General features: G+C 42.4%; 1 protein-coding gene across 6 annotated transcripts in view; it reads right to left on the bottom strand.

Moving 5' to 3' along the window:
• The window catches only part of ctnnd2b (catenin (cadherin-associated protein), delta 2b), an 83459-nt gene that overhangs the window by 9677 nt on the left and 54654 nt on the right, over window positions 1–19128 (bottom strand). For 3 of the 6 annotated variants that reach the window (XM_058395850.1, XM_058395848.1, XM_058395854.1), the window contains exons 10-18: window positions 18755–18811; window positions 12126–12258; window positions 11404–11617; window positions 9950–10133; window positions 5019–5136; window positions 3978–4163; window positions 3264–3458; window positions 1831–1981; window positions 780–996 (exon numbers count right to left, since the gene is read on the bottom strand). In XM_058395850.1, the coding sequence (XP_058251833.1) occupies window positions 780–996; window positions 1831–1981; window positions 3264–3458; window positions 3978–4163; window positions 5019–5136; window positions 9950–10133; window positions 11404–11617; window positions 12126–12258; window positions 18755–18811 (1455 nt within the window). The remainder of the gene's footprint in view (window positions 1–779; window positions 997–1830; window positions 1982–3263; window positions 3459–3977; window positions 4164–5018; window positions 5137–9949; window positions 10134–11403; window positions 11618–12125; window positions 12259–18754; window positions 18812–19128) is intronic. The other 3 variants (XM_058395851.1, XM_058395852.1, XM_058395853.1) reach the window with 3 other exon arrangements.

The following is a 19128-nucleotide window of genomic DNA, read 5'->3' as shown; positions in this document are numbered from 1 at the left end:
TTCCCCTCATAATGGTCAATGAGTTAAAATGGCAGGTAATGTATGTATGTGTGGAAGCATGCCAGGACTGAGTGACTGAGATCCGGATTAGTTTTAGTAAAAAACTGAGATCATGTTAGCTTTAATTACTTAATGGAAATGTTTGAAAAGCCTGCCAGAAAGACCTGTCGTTTTAGCCTCACAGATCAGTCGAGAATACACTTGAAGGAAACACCCACAGTTCACCGCAAAACTGACAAAGGTGAATGAAAAAATCACTTCAAACCTGTCTTTAGTTGGACATGTGCCCAAGGCCAGTAAAAAGTAATTTTCTTTCCCATAAAAAAAAGAAAATCTATTGGAATTCTTAAAGCAAATGAAGGAACAGCACACTCTCAATGGTCTCGCATGTTAACATCTCTGCCAGAGGGGAACGAATTACCAGGCACTTCTCCATTACGATTTGAGCTGGAGATAAGACAGCACCTTGCAATGAGAAAAGCACCGTGGGCAAGTTTCAGACTAGAGAAGACATTAATTCCATAGCTGGCATTAAAGTAATATTTTATTTAAAAGCCCTTTTAGAAAAACACTCATAACAAATAAGCTGCCCAAGCATTCTATATAGATCTGTATGATAATAACCAGAATAAACGGCTTTGCTGCATTTAGGCGGTTCTGCATGCCTGTAAGAGTCTCTATCAGTTTCGTAAATGCACATCGAATGTGTGTTGTATGTCTTGTAATAAGGTTCTGGGCTTATTCTGGGCTATGTCTTTTAAAAGTTCTCTGCTACATACTTGTCTCCTTTGCTGCGTGCGATGCCAATAAGCTTCTCGATGCCTCCAGCGTCACGTAAGGCCTTGGCATTTTCCATGTTCTTGGTAATGACCTCGTGAAGAGCGCAGCAGATGGCTGTGATGGTGTCGTCGGACATGCTCTTTCCCACGCCGCCGCCACTGCTGTTATTGTTGCCTCCTGGCAGGCGGTGGACCAGGTCTCTCATGGCGTACTTGCCTTCAAGCAGAGGAGCAATGGAACCAGAGAGAGATAGACAGAGACAGAGAGAAAGATAGATAGAGAGAGAGAGAGACAGAGAGAGAGAGAGATAGAGAGAGAGATTAGAGCTGTGGTTTACAGGCAGATGGAGCAAGGACGGTCTGAGGGGGCGGGAATGTACAATCTGTGTTGTACTCAAACAATTTTCTGCAATTCAGGCTCGAATCTAGATGGACATTTCCACTACAGGACTCGTAGGTCATTTCAGCCTGCAGACACTCATCTGCAGACACTCGTCTGATTAACAATGTTATCACTGTGTTAGATTTTAGAAGTCAGCAATTAGCTTCCTAAATGCACCGAGAGTTTATTCTTCTTGTTTCTGAGTACTAAGTAACGGATGGACGCTGAATATTTCAGGAGAGATTTCTTCACTTCAGCATGCTTTCATAATGTTTCTCAGAATTCTTGCTCTTTATTTCTCACACGACACACATGCCTCTGCCTTAGACTGAGAACAGACTGACTGGTTGCCATGGAGACTCCAAGGCGCACCTCGGCACCCAGACCGTTGCAAAGATCGATAATTGTCTGTTGCTGCAACATTTCTAACAATAACGTGACGCTTTTCATGCTAGCGTTCATTTATTAAATAACCGAGATTGCTTGTTGGATTTATTAAATAACCCACACACACACACAGATATTAAAATCCCCAAAGCAAAAGTAATTAGTGAATACAAAGAATGCTATACAAAGAACTCTTATTGTATGGTGTACAATTCACTCTTGTAACAATCAACTACAAAATGTTAGCTCGAAAGCATGCAGCTCTCTTATCCCCAAACCTACCGATGAGCTCTTTGTTCCTCACATCCAAAGCCATGTTCCTGAGTGCCGTAGCCACGGCACAAACCACGCGGTCGTTATCGATTCTCAGCAGCTCCACCAGGATAGGAAGGCCCTTCTCTTTTCTTACAGCTGCCCGGATATACACTGACCACTACAAAACACGCAGAGGAAAGGAAAAAAGCTTTTTACAAGATAGCATGTCACATGTATAATATTATGTCAAACTGCAGAAATGCTTTCATTACCTAAAATGTTATTCTTTACATACATTTACTGTCCACTTTTTGAGCAACACCTATACACCTACACATTCATGCATTTATCCAGACAGCCAATGTTAGCCAGTGTCTGACAATGTGGCAGCAGTGGAATGTATAAAATCATGCACATGCAGGACGAGAGTTGAGAAACATGAGAAAGGGAAAAAAGTAATCTCTGTGGCATGTTTTTTTTGGTGCCAGATGGGCTGGTTTGAGTGTTTCAGAAACTGCTGATCTCCTGGGATTTTCACACGCAGTAGTCTCTAGAGTTCACACAGAATGTTGTGAAAAACCAAAAAACATACAGTGAGCGGCAGTTTCTGCAGGCGGGAACAGATTGTCGATGAGAAAGAAGCCAGACTCAAGGTTCAAGCTGATAGAAAGGCTACAGTAACTCAAATAACCACTTCTTACAACCGTGGTGAGCGGAAAAGCATCTCGGCATCTCAACATTAATCTTGAGGTGGATGAGTTACAACAGCAGAAGACTTTTGATCTGTGGCTACAGAGGGTAGCGGCTCATCTGTCCAGTTTTGGTGAACTTGTACCTTCTGTAGCAATCGATTCCTGTTCTTTGCTGAATGTGGCCTTTCCCTGTTGTGGCCCATCTACCTCAATAAAATGAGAAGCTTTTCTGTTCACCACGGTTGTAAAAAGTGGTTACCTTCCTTCAAGCATGAACCATGGTTGTCTGCTCATTCTCCTTTGACCTCTTCATCAACAGATCTGAAGCGCTATCTAAAGAGACTACAGACTTTACCCAAAATCATATGGAGCTTCAGGTCTACAGGCTGAAATGCCTTGTTGACTGCTGTGCATGAAAATCCCTCTTGATGTTGTTGCGATATGATTGGCTGATTGGATAATTGCTTGAATGAGCGCTGAATCCTAATAAAGTGGCCAGTGAGTCTAAGTGAACGTGTGAAGTTTGGAGGATGGTTTTCATATAATCGAGTAATTATAGTAACCGAGTTGGAAAGAAGCTGGTATTGAATATACGGCAGAGAAGAAAGCTGTGTGATAAACATGAGCCAGGACTCTGGAGGGCTCTGGAGAATTTGTGTTGGAACATCATAAAGGCATGGCTCAAGCTGTGCGAATGTTCTGTGTGTATCAGTAGGAGTGCAAGTTGACCCAGTTGGGTTGTGGTTTCGAGAGGGTGGAGTTACTCACTGGCTTCGGGGTGGGGCCTACCTTCCAGCTGCCTGCCGCCAGATTCTGTAGAGCCCCTGCAGCTCCCTCCAGCGTGTCCGGGTTGGAGCATTCTGACAGCAGCGTGAGGTATGGCTTCACTATGGACGGGTGCCAGAGCATCTGCAGCCCCTTCGGAGGATCACCAGAGTCTGGAAAAGGACCGACGCCGTCCCACTGAGAGCACAGGAAGAGTGAATCTCATTAAACACTCAATTTAGACGAGCTACTCTGGAGAAGAGCAGCAGCTTCAGTGTCTTATTAAAAGAAAGTCATAAACAGAAGGCTGATAAAGTAGATGGAAACATTCAAAGGTGTCAATCTGTTGGGCAACAAGTACAAGGTAAAAGTGCAAAGCAGCTGCTCTAAAATATCACTCTCTTAGATATGCATGTGCGTCACGGTAAATAACTGGTCACTTCAAAAAGCATTCGCGTTTCCCGATTTAATTTAAAAGCCGCAAGTTTGGGAGATAACACAGCCTCGGAGCTTCCCGTTGAGCCCATGTGGCTGCGGGAGAATGTGGCCAATGGCCCCACTATTGCTACTGTTTTCAGAGCCTAAATGAAATCAGCTCTCTAAAGTAAGTAATTATCAACTGGAAGAGGGTTGATTGGCGACGCAGGCTGCCTGAATGGCGGTGCTGCTAAGTGGCGCTAATTGCTAGCAGCTGCAGTGCTCGTGCCTGTGGCCCACCTGATCGTGGCTCTTCTTTTTCTTCTTCTTCTTGCCCCAGCAGCCAGAGCTTTCGGCGTCCTTCCCGCTGGCGTCAGTGCACAGCACCCCGTCCAGCTCGTCTGAGCCCAGCTGCTGCCCCTGAGACGTCTCTGCCGCCAGCCGATAGGACAGGTTCCTCAAGATACACACGCAGTTCTCTACGGTCTTTTATTTAAACGAACAAATGGCACAAAGGAGAAAGAAATCCAGGAGAAAGATGAAGGAAGAAGACTGGAAGTTACATTTACATACCATATCTAAATCCTTCCATGGATCTACTTTGAGAAACGCTAAGGATTAAGAAATAGCTGAACGGACAATAATTGAACATACGTAAACCTAGAAAGTTCAGAAGATATTTGTCTTCTTTGCAAAACCTATGTGCTACTCAAAACAATGTTCTTAATAGTTTCTTGTTAGAATTAGATCAGTTTTCTGGATGCAGGCCAGTGTTGAGCTAATCCTATTCTGCTGAGCATCGAGGTGGGACAAAGCAAAGGAGGAGACCTTAAATCTGACAGTCTGCTTTTTCTAATTCTCTGACTGGTTCTGGTGTACTGCAGCAATCTCGGCGTGCGAGAAAGAGCTCTTGAGATGCTAGAAAACTGGAGACTGAATAAAGGAGACTGGAACTTAATCTGTGTGATTACCATTCTCTGCTCTAAATACTGTGACTGCTAATACATTGGTGAGGGAGGAATGCACAAAAACTCTCAATGCAAATTACTACTGCAATGAGTGCAAACAAACAGGTGCTGTATCTACACTGATGCATAATTTCCAGTCTCTTTCTGGATGATTTATAGTTCCAATGTCTGTACATCCATGTGTGTTTGTGTCTCTACTAGATTCTCAATCCAGTAGAGATATGGGTTTGCCTTATACATGTAAAACCTGTGATTCAACCTCACCTCCTTTTTATGATAGCATTAGAAGGAAGACTAATGTTACCTGCTTCAACAACTGAATGAACAGTTGCTCAGCGGTTTGTGTATGTGAAAAACGAGCAATGTTTCGAACCTTGCTGTCGATCTCACTGCTACCCAGCGCCGTCTGAATGACGTAGAGCAGAGCGTCCGTCAGCCCCTCACACTCTCTCATCCTGCGCCGTGCCTCCTCTCCCGCTGAACTCACGTTCCTGCCGAGGCGAAAAGCACATGTTTTGTGAAACGTGAAGAATTTATGCTTTTTTCTGACAGTGAGCAACAATGATAACTGTCTGACAGTATTCTTGATTTCAATACAGATTAAAAACCAACACTCATCCTGCTGGAGTCTGTAAACAGAAACACTGCGTGGTATTTATTGAATTATTAATATTTTGTTAACCTCAAGTGTGCGCGGTCCTGGAGGGCTCATTAGTGTGCGGCCGACCACGTGCTAAATCAAAGGCTACATCGTCATTCCTCTGGCGCTTGAAAAAATCCTGCCATTCCTGCAGGTGCGGTGGCAGCAGTGCTCGACCGTTAAATATTCAATTGGTTTCCCAGAGCTTCGGTCAACCGTGAAACAGATTAATTAGCACACAGGGCTTAGGGGGGGAGCTCGGGCTAGCCAGCTCACTTCCATCGTGACTCTGCACTTCCTCCGCTACCGTCCAGCTGCCTCAAAGCTGAGTGGGAGCCGTCTGGGCTACGCTCAGTGACAAAATTGGATTGTTAATAAGGCTAAGGGAAGTGCAAGGTTAGTGTGAAAGTATCTGATCTGTAAACTGTTTGCTGAGAAGAAACGTCAATATAAGAGCAAACACTACACACGCTTCAGAATGTAAAAAAGTACACATGCCTACTGCGTTACAGACGATGATGCATCAAAAATGCAATCATGGTCCATATGGCTAAAACTAATAAACCCCCTCCCCAAAAATGCCGAAGCAGGCAAATGCACTGGCTGTGATCTCATTATTCTTTGTAGACAGGCTATTCTGGCCACATACACAAGGGCAGCCCTCATATATCAGCGGCAAAATGCCTGACAGAGTGCCAATTGATTCCCAGTGCCAGCGCTATAATCACATTGGCCCTTATTCATCAAAGCTGCACAGAAGCAAGTGCACATTTGCGCGTGCCGAATAACACACAAAAGGATCTGCGGCTGCTTCGTAAAACAAAAAACTGTGAGTCGAACGCAAATAATCAATCAGCTGCACGGAATCAAGCACACATACTTCAGTCATAGGCATGAGACATGCCCAAATTATACTCATATACCGTACAGCAGTTTACATAACACACACCCTAATGTATGCAGGTGTTACAATGGTGAAGAAATAAAAGAAAAGCATTTAGCCAGTTATTCAATAGCTGAGGAAGATCTCAGGAGAGAAAGAGCCGGCCAAGAGCTGAGGAAAGAAACACTGAGAGGGCAAAAAAAGAATTCTGGGGAAGCGATGTTAGACGTGTTTTTGCTCGAGGTTGCTGCAGATAAAGGATGCTAGCGGAAATCTGCTATTTTTATAAAACTATTTATGGCCACCATCAGGTAGAAAACAAAAAAAACGTTTCCTGTCACCTGCATTTAAATGAACAGAATCATCTGTGTTGGAGAATTTCAGATAAATCATTCTGAGCAGCAGCAAACCATTTCCTGTCAAATTGATTAAACATGTTTAAAATAGATTTAAAAGCAAAAAAGCAACAAGCCCTCTTGATCTCGGACAGGCCTGCAGTCTCCCTTCCTTTCTTTCTCTCAGTTAAGAAATACGAACAGTGTGCTGGTGTCTGGTGACCTTTAAAGCCCATGAACACACCCCACACGTCCTCTCCTACATGAGTAAATTCATAGCATAGTCATATAGTTAAACCAGAACATGTCCGTGGCTAGCATAACCGACTAGCCAATCTACTGGCAGACTAATTCACTAACAGACCTGTTTAATCTGCAGTTTGATGTAAACTACAGGATCTTCTCGCTGTCTGATAAAATTCCCAAGGTGTCACTTCAACTCTTATTAACAACGTCAAATAAAATTGAAAATCCTGATACGTTTACAGCATTTGGCAGACGATTTTATCCAGAGCCACTTGCATTCATCTCATTTATTCAACGGAGCAGATGAAGGTTAAGGGTCTTGCTCAAGGGCCCAGCAGTGGCGGCCTGGTGGTCCTGGGATTTATACTCACAATCATCTGATCAGAAGCCAGAAGTCTTAACCACTGAGCCACTACTTCAATTTGATCTGGATTTATACATCTTTTAATATCTGGCACTCAGCATCGTTAAAAGTGATTATTTAAACTAATAATCTTACCAGCAGTAGACTTCAGAGTAGCCGTGATGCAGGAACAGACAGTCATTAGTCATTTTCCCATCAATATGAATATCATTTTGACACAATCTTCATCTCTATATAATGGTGCGTGAATCTGATTATCCATTCACCAATTACAGCACTTTAGAGGTAAGGCTAGACTAGGACAAAGATTTTTTTTGTGTGTTCATTACTGCACACAATCAGTAATGATAAAGCAAAATAAAGCCACACTGTCTATTTTTTATATATATATTTTTTACTTTCTTACATCAAAGTCTTGCATACTTGTTCCATACCTTAGGATCAGGATCCCGCCCACTACTAATAAACCAGACAACGTATATGGTTTGTCACAAAATTCGATGCTGAGACAATTGATCAAATGTGACTGGAACATAATTAGTCAAGGCAATTACATTTAGCAGCAGTGTTTCCAAAAGGCCACCGAGCTCATTAGCAAATTAGAGCCACTATTGAGCAAATGTAACATGTGAAATGAGAACTCAATACACAATGACATTTCCAGGATATAAAAAAAAAAATTCATTTGCCAGACACAACATACAAAAGCTTTTAAGAAGGGGGGCTCCTCGTACACAGTGTTGACACACACCCAAAATCAACACCTAATAGTACACCAATGGCTAAGCCAATAAGCCAATGGCTAAGCATAAGTACAAAGCTCTGTAAGAAGATTTCTAATTACACACTACCTACATAAATCCTCTGCTGGTGCTCAGCATATATTAGTAAAAACCGTTTTGCTTGCCAGTGTTCCACGATGTTCATTATGTCCTGTTTGTGTCACTACAACAGTGTGTTATTCTCTGAGGTAAATCAATAGTCACATATAGACAGTAAAATCCCCATGTGACATTGGAACGAGTGGTTACCATAGAAACAATAATGTATTCCGATAAGCAAATTAATGTAGCGCTGTGACTTGAATTACAGCTGAAATTACTGTTGAAGTAACTTATTGAACACACAATAAGATTTAAGACTTGAAAAGTGTTGTGGTAATAATCATATTATCACTGGCAGAAGAGATCCTACAAGTCACCTTGTCCTGCAATCCTACCATTGGCTCAGTGGCTCTAATCCTGCCCAGTGGCTCTAATCCCTCCAAAATGCTCCAGACCTTCTCACAAGACCTCCTGCCAAACATCACTATGTTCATCAATGGCTCCATAACATGTGGTTTCCTCAGACACTAGCAACTAGAGACTGGTAGCTCTGTACAACCTCCAAGATCCAAAACCAGTCTGGCTTCAAAGCAGCACACTCCACAGGGACTGCCCATCAACTGTCACTGAGAAACTACATGCTACTATATCAGCCAAACCGTTACCCGTCCTTATCCTCCTTCACCTTTCAGCAGCGTTTAAGACAGTCAACCACAAGACTCTCCTGCCCAGTGCCAGAAGTCTTATAATTTGTTAAACATCATGGCAATGGTTTGCTTGCTACCTGGAAGGATGCTTATAACAGGTAACATGGGGGGAGTCAACAGCTGCTCCATGCAGACTCTCCACTGGTGTCCCTCAAGGCTCAGTATTCAGCCTCTTCTTCTCTCCCCATATACTTGTTCTATTGGCAAAGTCATGTCCTCACATGGGATCTCTTACCACTGCTATGCTGATGACACTCAATTCATCTTCTCCTTCCCTCCCTCAAACACCACATCTTCTGCTCGGAACTCAGCAAGTCTGGCAGATTTATCATCCAGATGACAGCTGAAATTTAATTCCAGCAAAACCAAACTGCTGGTCATCCCAGGTGATTCATCACCAGGTCAGGATCTTGCAGTCTCCCTAGACAACTCGCTGATCTCCCCTTCGGCCACTGTACGCAACCTTTGTGTAACCATAGTTAATCAACTTTGCTTTTCCTTGCATATTGCTTTTCCTTTTTCCTTGTTATCCTTTTCCTTTGACACACTCCTGTGAGTATCTCCTTAACAATATCAGAAGAATTCAGCCATTTTCATCCACAGAGGCCAGTCAGGTGCTTGTTCAGTCTCTTGTCATTTCGAGACTGGAACTTTCTCCTGGCAGGTCTACCTCTGAGCAAAATTCAACCACTGCAAATGATCCAAAATGTAGCTGCATGACTTGCTTTCAACTTTCCGAAGTTCTCCCACACCACCCCATTGCTATGTTCCCTCCACTGGCTTCCTGTAGCTGCCTACATGAAATTTTAAGCACTGATGCTTGCCTACAAAGCCAGAACAGACCACCACCCACTTACCTCAAAGCTCTTATCACTGACTGCACCACTCCCTCAGATCCTCTGGCACTAGCTCGACTAGTCCCACTAGTCTGCATCAAGACATTTCTCTGTTCTGGCACCTAGCTGGTGCAATAAACTTCCCCTAGATGTCAGAACAGCCTAGTCACTGCCTGTCTTCAAATAATAGATGAAGACCTATCTGATAGTGCTCTTTTTGCTGTATTTCCTCCTACTTCCTAGTACTGATGGTATTTTTAGTCTGCAATCTAGTGAACCAGTATTAATGTGTTCGTTGTTAGCGACTTCAAAACAATTTTAAAGTCACTCTGTATAAGGATTTCTGCCAAATGCCACAAATGTAAATGATGTAGTCAATGCTGCACAACCTGACTTAAGGTTCAGCTAATTTTACAATTATATGGATATCAACATCTGTGTGTGTGTGTGTGTGTGTTTGACATGCTACCTGAGGCATCCTGTGGCATTGCGGAGCACTTGTGAAGAGTGCAGGTGCAGCTTGCGCTCATCCTGGAGTGGGGAGGAATCCCAGCCAGAGTGAGGGATAATCACGGTGTTGGTGAGCACAGCCAGAGCATCTTGGATTATAGGCATCTTCAACGCGTCACACGAGGACAAGTTCCATAGCACACCTGCATATAGCAGTGCCCCAAAATACCCATAAGTCAATCAGTACAAACTCACCACTGTAGCACAAACAGCATACAGTCCCCTCTGAACGTATTGGAACAGTGAGCCCAGATCTATTGTTTTTTCTATACACCGAAGACCTCAAAAGATGAATATGACACAGTTTAGAATTTCAGCTTCATTTCCTGAGATTTACAGATAGATGTGATAAACAACTTGGCAACATAGCACCTTTCTTGGCGATACAACCCAAACAACAAATGGAGTCTTCACAGGTAAAACTCTGCTCACAAACCAAGAGCGGAATTTCAGAGCTGTTAACTGTTTAAACACTCAAACTAACAGGACACATCTGGGCTACAAGAAACCTGTCAGTCACCTGTTCCAATATCTTTGAAACTTACTCGAAAAATGCATGGGTTCAAACAATGGGTGTCATGTTCTAAATTGTTTAACACATTAGATGTCACGAAATGAACGTCATCTCACATTCGTGCTTGATCTCAAAACCAAATGTCTTCAGTGTATAGCAAAAACAGAACTGCCCTTTCCGTTCCAGTACTTTTGGAAGTGACTGTAAATGCCATTAACACACTTTTCCTAAAAAAAAAAAAAAAAATGTTTGGTACTCAAAGCAGTGATTGCTTGAAAAGCTCCAGACAGGCTGTAAAAAGACCTCAATCAGCTAAAATTGTATATAAAAATATTCCCTGTGCCGTTTTGGCAGCAGTTGTTACACAGTGCGGGGATTTTTTAATGAAACGCAACCCTTTGGCTCGGATGCATTTTGCCTCTATCAATTTTAAGTGCCTTGACTGTTGCTCTGAACTTGATTATTATGTTGATGGACATGTTGATAACTGCCCGCGTTAAACCCTTGTGAAGGATGTTCTCTTACGCAAGCATTTCCGAAATTTTGTGCTTGACATTTATGAAATATCAACACTAGAAAAATAAAGCTCTGTATTCTCTCATGTCCTGGAGAAGGGCTCCTGAGGATTGGCCTTTACTTAAAACCTTACATAAAGCGTTATGAAAAATGCCCATTTCTTAGATATTAGGAAAAAAAAGCCACACATAGTGTGATGTTAAATGTGCGTTTTCTCTCAGTAATTTCGAAACCTGTACTAATTAGCAGATCATTAACTATGCATCTAACAGTTGCTGTGTTCAGGTACAGCAAGAAGATAATTCGCTGAGAGCTTATGAACAAATCAGGCATAAATACATGGAGATATAGAGGCTTGAGTGACGTGAGATAGTGAGAGCTACCTGTGAGCAATTCTCTGATCTCCACATCTGTGGTTTTGCGAAGGAGGCGCACCAGGGCTGGGATGCCCCCGCAGTTCTTCAGCGCTATCTTGTTATCATCGTTGGCTTTGCCGTACACCAAGTTCCTCAGAGCACCACAAGCGCTGCGGTGAACATCGCTCATCCGGTGATCCAGCAGGTCTACCAGGAGCTGGATGCCCCCCTGTCTTCGTATCTGCAGCAAACGGCACAACAATACAAACTTGCTATTACTACTGTTTTTCTACCTGACCGTTTATCCATCTAATTCAAGCTGTGACTGTTTATCTGTGGGTGGGTTTTTATATATCCTCAGAGCATTCTGCTTAAAAGTGTATTAGACTGATTTTTTTTTTCAGACTGCTGTGTCTGATATGCTTGTACTAACACCACACGCTATTATCAGTGTCACTGCTGTTTTGAGAATGATCCACCACCCAAATAATAGCTCCCACGTTGATCCTTTCCTAGTGATAAACTGCACAGAAACGGATGGCCATCAATCACTAAGTGTGTCTCTACATAATGACCTTCTGTATGGTATGTTGACCTGATAAAAATGCCCTGCTACATATATAATCATGGCAGCAGCTTCTCTATCAAATAATATTTAAACTGACCCCATAGCACAGTCAGTCGTTCTGAAATTTATGCGGGGAAGAAATCAGAGCATGCTGTCTGGCGTATGTGGGTGAGTGCTTTACCTCGGATTTGATCTTATTGTCTCCGAAGCACAGATGCTGCAGGTAGGCTGCAGCGTTAGACTGCACAGATGGGAACTGGTGTTGTAGCATTTGGATCACTTCGGGCAGCTCGGGATCCCTCCAGCCAAACTCTCTGGACAGGAACACACATACACACACAAACACACAGTCTACACAGGGTGGAGGGATTCCACATCATTAAAAAAAAAAAGCACAGCAATAATGTTAAAAACTCTGTGCCAGATATACAAACATTACTGTGACAGAAAGTAATGGTACGTTTCTCTTTTAAGGAATGCACAGCAAAGAACAATCTTTTCCTCGCTTCTGCGTCTCAAGGTACCTTCAGCTGCTAGCTAGCTAGGCGTCTGTATCTTCTGAGTCTAGCTTTCCTTTGTGAACTGTGCAGCTTTTTTTTTTTTTGGAAATAAAAAAGCCAAACAAATTGATAAAAGGGAATGGTTTTAAGCAACAAAACCAATTAAGCTGTGAGCATGGAGTTGAATGGGTTTGGGTAACACAATCAAAGACAGAAATAAGACATGAGTAACTGAAATATGCCAGACATATTCGTGATAGGCCACGTTTTTTTTTGGAGAAAAATATATTCACGGCCTAACATCCTGCCAGCAATGACAGCCTCCATCACTGGTGATTGCTCTAGCCTGGATGATTGCTCCATGCCATTGCTAGTCTTATCATTTCCCCCAGCAGCCTGGAGGTGGCTGAGCCTCTGACTGGTGCTTCATGCACAGGGCACTAATGATGCAGCACAGAATGCTGCTTATGCTGTACCACTCGAATGGGAACAGACTGCATGCTGCAAAGGCAACGGCAGCATGCTATCCTGACATCTGCTGAGAGAAACACACATGCTGTACACCAACAGGACAGGGCATCTTTCTGTCCTTGTTTTATTTTTTCAATCTCTCTTTGTCTTTCTTAGTCATTGGCTCATAAATAAATAAATAAATAAAAAACAGGTCATTTTGGAGCTGATCAACTTGGGGGTTGCGAAGTAAATGATATGTGGAGAAATCTGTACAGTACTGATAAAGAGTAAAAGAAGGCAAAAAGAAGTTGTTCAAGAGTGATGTTTGGTTCGATTCAGAGGCTGTGAGGTTGCAGGAAAAGCCTAACGGCTAACAGGAGCCCTGGGAGAGCTCTAGTGTAGTACGTCCCATTTCACTACCGTCCAACAAAATAATTCTTGAGTGCTCAACTACAGCCATAAAGGACAAATGATCTAGGGGGAACAGGTCAAAATATGACGTCTCTCTTCTTCTGTACTCCATATTCGACGCCCTTGGGTTATAACGAGCTATGTAAATCAGAGCTGAGACCCTGCAGTGCTGGTCATGTACACAGGATCACACACTGTGATAAGCAGCCAGGATTCTGATCTGAGGTGAATGTTGCATGCGCTCAGATCTTATTAGTGAAGATATTGTATGCAACCTGATGGAGGCATAACAGCATGGCAGAGTAGGTGGAACAAACACACTTTAATTGAAAGGCTGGGATAGGATGGGGCCATAGAGGATTTTTTTTTTTTTTTTACCAACTGTCATTTAATGCTAGTGGAAAGGGCCTTTGGCAATGGCATGGTCAAGGTTTTTAGCTACAAACACTACAAAATGCAATATTTATGATATATTTTGCAGAGTATGTCCATAATCTAATCAGTACATGAGCAGTATTTCAGACTCCTTATATCTTACTGCAATAGCAGTTCTTTAAAGTTCAACTGCAACAGAGCGTACATATGATCATCTTATTTATGGGATGCACGCTTCAGTGCACTCCTTGGATGTATGCTGAGATGCACTGCACGGGTTTGACTACATCTCTTGACATTTTTAAGCTGCAGCGTGCTGCACAAGCCCAGTCCTTGCATTATATGTGGTAAAAGTGCAGAGTGTGTACAGTAGTGGGCTCTTACAGTGACTTTTAACAGCACTGTACATTAAAGATATATGTACTATCTTTGATCGAACAATTAAATGTGATCCATCCATCCATCTATCCATCCATTTTCTGTACCATTATCGCACAGGGTCGCAAGAAAGCTGGAGTCTATACCAGGGGATTCAGGGCACAAGGCGGGATAAACACTTCTGACCGGATGCTAGCCCATCGCAGGGCAAAATCACACACACACTATTTAGTGATGACAATCAGCCTACAATGCATGTTTTTGGACTGTAGAAGAAACCCCTGAAGCACAGGAAGAACATGCAAACTACAGACACGGAGCAGAGGCAGGAATCAAACAGTTTGTGAGGCAAACGTACAAATTGTAAAGAAAGCTACCTATTTCTATTCCTATACCTACTGGATTATTTACAGTACTGCACTGTGTAAAGTAGTATCATTTCTCTAATTACCACCTGCTATTAACTATTAGCAATTTCCCTGCTGATAAAGTACCCAATCACACTGTGATCCAGTTATATCAAACGAGTCAAATTATTATTTAGAATAGAAAATGGAAAACAAAATAGCAGATGGTCTCCAGACAGAGATCGGTACTAGTGTGGGTGGGTTATTATTGTCTCATAAAGATACTCTGAGTAAAGTAGCTATGTAAAATGACTATGTGAATGAACTGTGCTTTGAATATAACCTGAATGCTCGACCTACCCTGCATTACGCTGTTATATTCCTTTACGAGGAATGCTTATGCTTCAGCCGAGCGCCATCACTTCACAATGGCATTCATGCCTGATTGTATATTATATATGATAGGAGACCCAAGATCTTTCACAATGGACCCCTTGTTATTGTCGACCTTTTGCTTTTTCTTCCAATTCTAAAGGTCACAAGCCAGAGTAATCATCATCATCATCATCATCACTGTCATCTTAGGTGATCATTTTCCTCCTGCGGACATGATGGCGAGGATGACGCTGCCGAAGCTGGAAGAGTGGTTTAAACATACAATGATTTAAAATAGCCTGACTTGTGACTTGTTTAAGACAAAATAGAGGCAATGTCTAGCTGTATTCACTGTCTGATATGATAAAGCAGACTGCTGAGTCATTCTCAAAGCAGAGGAGCCAAACAGAGAGACACAACATAACATGAGCAGAAAGGTGATGCAAGACTACTCTCTTTTTCTCTCCTATACCCTCTCTCTCTACCATAAATGCACTAAATGCCTTATTTCAGCAATTAAGTCCTGAATTAAAGCTACTCCTCTGTTCCCAGCACCACCAATCCAGACTCTGCTGCTGGCTGGGAAGGAAAGATGAACCATGCATGAATAATCAAATGTCATGTGGGAACACAGACCCACCATGATGGCATTCCTCTTTGGAGGCCAGGGACCACTTTGGCAGAGAAATGGCGTCTTCACGCTACAGAGGACTGTGCACTTTTTCATTACAGGCTCGCTGATTTCATTCTCTTGCGGTCAGATGTGCAAGTGCTCTGTGTGAGGGTAGAAGCTACTCCCATTACCTCACCTCCCGAAAGATAAGGTAGCAGACCGCTTGTGCGCCAGAAGACACGCGTCACATCCTTTCAGCCTCCCAGACTGAAACTACAATTATCCTGGCCTTGGCTGAATTATGGCCAAATTACAAAGAAGTCTTCTTATCAGCATATTTTGAATTAAGCACAGCTTCTTATTAAAGCAGCTGATTAGATAGAGAGAAAGAGAGAGAGAGAGATATGCAATACAGAGAGAGAGAGAGAGAGAGAGAGAGAAAGAGACGGAGAGGGAGGAAAGAGGGAGGGAGGGAGGGAAGAGGGAAGGACCTGTGCAGCAGTAGGCCGGGCAGAGGCCTGAAGGCTGAAATCCCTCTACATAAACTAATGAAACATTTGGATAGCCACTGGGCTGAGACTAACTTTCCTGTTTGCAGCAGCTCTTTGTTTCAGGCTTTTGTCCTGATTCAGTCAGGTGAGCCTATCTTTAAGCCCCATGGCCAAACCATTAACACCACAATACCCACTGCCAAACTGCATCCCGTCATCCTAAACAGCCCCGTGGGGCTCCGGCAGGGTAAGACTGAGCTTCTCATGGACCACTGACTGTTGTGTTGGATGAGGGAAACCAAAAAAAAAAAGAAAAGAAAAAAACATAGACAAATAAAAGCGTCATAAATTATGCATGCCTGGAAGATGCCAGACTGAATATGATGATTAGAAATGGAGCTAATGGAGCGATATTTTGCAAAGGACACCGTCTATGTATATCAGAGGCAGCCCGGATGGAAGGACTCATGGGGGGATGCAAAAGCTGTGATGAAGCCTTGATGATGGAAAAAAAAATCCTGAAAAAGAAACCAAGATGGGTAAAGAAAAGACCAAAAAAACTGTTTAGATGAATCATCGTCCCACTCAGACATGCCTTTTCTGGATATAAAAGGCACATAGACAGCTGAATTACTGAGGCAATGATTTGTGAATTTTTGCTCTTCTCTCTCTCTCTCTCTCTCTCTCTTCTGGTAAATAGTGCTGACATCTGGTTTGTCATTTCACTCCGAGCCATGAGTGCACATACTGAAAATTTACTACGCACTTGACGACGGATTGACGGAAACAAAATATTTGTATGTCGTACAAATGTACAACTAGCTCGGGGTGATCTGTCATGCTGAGCGACACGCTGAATACACTTTAACATGGTAAACAGGAGTGAGCTTATCAGTCCATGTAATTGCTGAAGCTGTGCCTTGTGGTGAAGCCGCTGAAGTGAGCACGGTGTTGAAACAAGCTCACTAATGAGCATGCGGCTGCTCTGCTTCTGGTGACGCTGACGGTTAACTTTTCCGAAGATCTATATCACGCACAATAAATGTTTATATTACAAGATACAACAAAAAATATCTATTGTTACTGACTGCAGTCTACATATAATAATTCTGGATGCCAACATACTGTACTGAAATTCCTCCAGGGGTAACACACACACACACACACACATACATATTATATGAGGCTGAATCTGAATCGCTGTGACTGACTGCTGGCAGGAGAAGAAGTGACTCAAATGTTTTGGGACAGTCTGACCCACTCGTGACCCCTCTTTAAGATGGAGAAGCTCACGCAAGGGGTAATTTAGCACACAAGTGTGAACAGTGCCACAAGGCAGTCGTGCTAGTGAAGGCTCAGCCATCAACTCTGAGGCCATGTTGCTCTAAAGCTATAGCATATATGGAATGATGGATTAGAGGCACAATGTTTCTTCCTTAAAACATACAACTGTGTATTTTACACAATCTGAATGTTAATAATGTTGTTCTTTCGGCTGCTCCCTGTTTTGGGGTCACCACAGTGAATCATTTAGTTCACGTTTCGATTTGGCACAGGTTTTACACCGGATGCCCTTCCTGACACAACCTGCCCATTTTATCCGATCTTGAGACCGGCACTGAGAGTAAACTGTCCGGTAATCGAACCCGGGCCACAGCAAAGAGAGCGGGTGGTCCTGCCGCTGGACCACCAGGAGGCATAGAGATCTGAATGCTATGACCGTTTGTTAAAAGATATGTATTTGTGTATTTGTTTTTCAGCCTGGAGATACATGAGATTGCTGTGGATAATACTACTTAGATAAAAACCCTGAAGATGGCTGCAATTTATATGATAGCTTTAGGCCTGCAGCGATCAGTTCTGCACTCAAGTCTCCATCAGTGAACAGTTGATAACTTCAACAAAACAGACTTCATGTTAAAGCTAGAATCAAATGACCCAGTGCACTTTTTGACCATATGGTACACAAGGGAAATTATTTACAAATCACACTATCTGGTGTCACCCAGACAAAGATGGCTTCTCTTTTTGAGTCTGGTTTCTTCCTCATATCATATCAGGGAGTTTTTCCTCATCACCGTCACCCCTGGCTTGCTCATTAGGGACAAATTTATAATTGATATCCTGCATTTAAATAATTCTATAAAGCTGCTTTGTGACAATGTCAATTGATAATATACACATGCATTGTCTGTCAGCTGACCTTTGAAACTAAATGTTGAAGCATGATATGTATAGAGGAGTACAAATACTTTACTCCAAACAGGAAAGGTCAATGCAAATGTTTTGTATCCATTTAAAACTATAAAAAGAAAGCTGCAATGCACCAAAGTGAACATCACAAACTACACTATATGAAATCCATCCCACAATCGGAGAGCTATTTATATTCCTTCTGCTGTACATGATACGTGAACAGATTTATTATATTTCCGACATAGTAGCGTCCATAAAGTCCTGTAACTGCTGTAACTTTATTAAAAATAATTACTCATGCTAAAATATGTAATGGTAAAAAACAATGGAGAACAAGATGACGAGTGCGATGCGATGTTTCGTGGAAGAAAAAAAATTAAAAATAAGGCAACTCATCACATGATCCAAGACACCATCCATAAAACCTCACGTCTGATCTACTGACATTCATCAAAACTCTTCTTATTTTATTCCAAAATGCTGAAGACTAGAGGGATTTAAATCTAAGCTGCATCTATAAAAAATATTCCGAAAATCTCATTGTTTTAGCTGAAAGTCGTTTCCTTTCGCATGCAGTGGTGTGCTCTAACAGTGTGTCTGTTATATAAGAGGTTAGAGTAGAGAAGAGAAAATAGAGGAAAAGGAGAATGTAAAATAAAAAGCTGCATTACTTCGTCATTCTTTGTTCGGCTTGATTTTGATTCCAGACAAGGAATTCAGGGTCGTACCTATCAGGAGACAGGCAAAGAGAGAGAAAAAAAGAGAAAGGGTAGGTGGCTAGCACAAAGGGGTTTAACATTTAAATAAAAAAAGGAACAAAAAAGGAAAAATAAAGAAAGAAGAAGATTGATTTTAACGTTATTTTTCCCCCCCGTAGCGTAACACATTACACACAGTTGGCTTCGGACATGCTCTCTTACACAGTGAAGAGGATCTCATTAGTGCAGTGGACGGTTATTTGTAGTTCTGGGTGTTGCTACATGGGAAGCCCTACAGCATGCCTGATGGAGACTGGTATGACAAGTGTGTCATGATTTCAAATCTA

Source organism: Hemibagrus wyckioides, linkage group LG07, assembly GCF_019097595.1.
Source record: "Hemibagrus wyckioides isolate EC202008001 linkage group LG07, SWU_Hwy_1.0, whole genome shotgun sequence".
Lineage (NCBI taxonomy): Eukaryota > Metazoa > Chordata > Actinopteri > Siluriformes > Bagridae > Hemibagrus > Hemibagrus wyckioides.
This window is presented reverse-complemented; position numbering and strand designations above follow the sequence as displayed.